Source organism: Monosiga brevicollis, genomic scaffold (assembly GCF_000002865.3).
Source record: "Monosiga brevicollis MX1 MONBRscaffold_342 genomic scaffold, whole genome shotgun sequence".
NCBI classification, from domain to species: Eukaryota; class Choanoflagellata; order Craspedida; family Salpingoecidae; genus Monosiga; species Monosiga brevicollis.
The window spans coordinates 1-1,498 of record NW_001865212.1 but is presented as its reverse complement, the minus strand read 5'-3'; the positions used below and the strand labels follow the sequence as shown (position 1 = coordinate 1,498).

Below are 1,498 nucleotides of genomic sequence, written 5' to 3'. Positions count from 1 at the left end.
TCTTCGTGCTGGAAGTCGCGCGTGAGGTCGGTGTGAGCCTCAAAATTTCTGGTGGCAGCAGCGCGAGCAGCGCTTTGCACAGCGCCACGGCTACGAGTGACTCGCTGGTCAACAGGAGTATGCATAACACTAAATGGCATGGTGGCGATGATCAAGGGAGGGGAAAGGTACAACAACAAGCAAGGAAGCAAGCAAACAAACAAAAAAAGTATGACAATTTTGCACTGTCTCGAAACAAAGAGAACAAAGAGGGTTTTGATGATTTTGAAACGTTTTCACAATACAAGCAGAAGACACAGGGAGGAAGCAGGAGGGGAACGGAGCAGCTGGAGAGCGCAAGGCAGGGTAACGAAAGAGAGGTTGGAAGAGTACACAACCGAGGCCCATAACCTATTAAAGGTGTATGTCCAGTACAGTGTAATGTGTGTGGACAAGGCGATTATCACAGAGGTATCCAACCAGTCGAAGTGTACACGAGAACATGGATTGAAGCAAGGCGAAGGAACAAGACAGAACAAGACAGAACGAGGGAAGTGGAACGACCGAGGTCAAGAAGGAAAATGGTACCGATCCAGGGAGATCGCTCCCATTTATAGCAGGTGGAAACACACACACACACACACACAGTGGAGACAGAGAATGGACTATCACACTGAAGACAGGTGGAGGCGATATCAGCAATCTGTTGGGACCAACAGATGCCACAACAAGATGATACACCAAGATGGCACAGCAAGATGTTACACAACAAGGTGGGACAACATCAAGTACCAGAGGACACACAACGTGGTAAAGTATACCGTCTCAGATTGTGCCTCTAATATCGCGTCAGTGTCTGTGAGCTGCTCAAGCTCGCCCGGCATCCACTGATGCAGCGCAGCCGCTACCCATCCAACGCCACCGAGACCAAGCTGATGGCTGCCACCCTGAGCCAGCTGTATTGGTCTGCCGTCCACTCGGACTATACCGCTGAAGAGCGAGAGATGTGCTGGGCTTTGATTTTGGCCTTGCCTAGCATGTTGTTGTCTGCTCCCTCGACCGCACTGTCTACGATTGACCTGCGCAATATGTTTCACGATCGTCTCCGTTGGCTTGTGACGGGGCAACTAGGTCGGGTCGTGGACGCCATGCGCAAGGCAGTCGCACGCAAGCAGAGCCGTCGAGGACAGCTGAACGCCGGCGCGGGCGCCCACCCGAACGACGCAGTCGACCAGAGCCTCAGATCACTCGTCCGCGACCCGGACCTGGCGGACGAAGCCTGGGCAAACCACGTCACGAACCGTCTGAACCGAGGTCAGATTGCCAAAGCATTTGATGCCGACAAGGCTCGTGCCGTGATTGGTAATTCTGAGGTTCAGGCCGTGCGCGACCTCTTGGTACCGCCCGGGCTGACCCCGTACATTGCTTCGACACCCGGCCTCCACGTCTACACTGGCACCAGCCACGGCTGCGAGCTCCCCAAGCGTGTCCTTCACCAAGGGTGAGCTCCCCAAGGCGT

At 54.3% G+C, this 1,498-nt stretch overlaps 1 protein-coding gene across 1 annotated transcript; it reads left to right on the top strand.

The window, feature by feature from the left end:
* Nucleotides 1-698: 698 nt before the first annotated feature.
* MONBRDRAFT_30670 (uncharacterized protein) lies at nt 699-1,484 on the top strand (the record flags this gene model as incomplete). The annotated part of the gene is made up of 2 exons (XM_001751121.1): nt 699-752; nt 876-1,484. The coding sequence occupies 2 exons, from the start codon at nt 699-701 to the stop codon at nt 1,482-1,484; spliced, it is 663 nt and encodes a 220-aa protein (XP_001751173.1).
* Between the last annotated feature and the right edge of the window lie 14 nt (nt 1,485-1,498).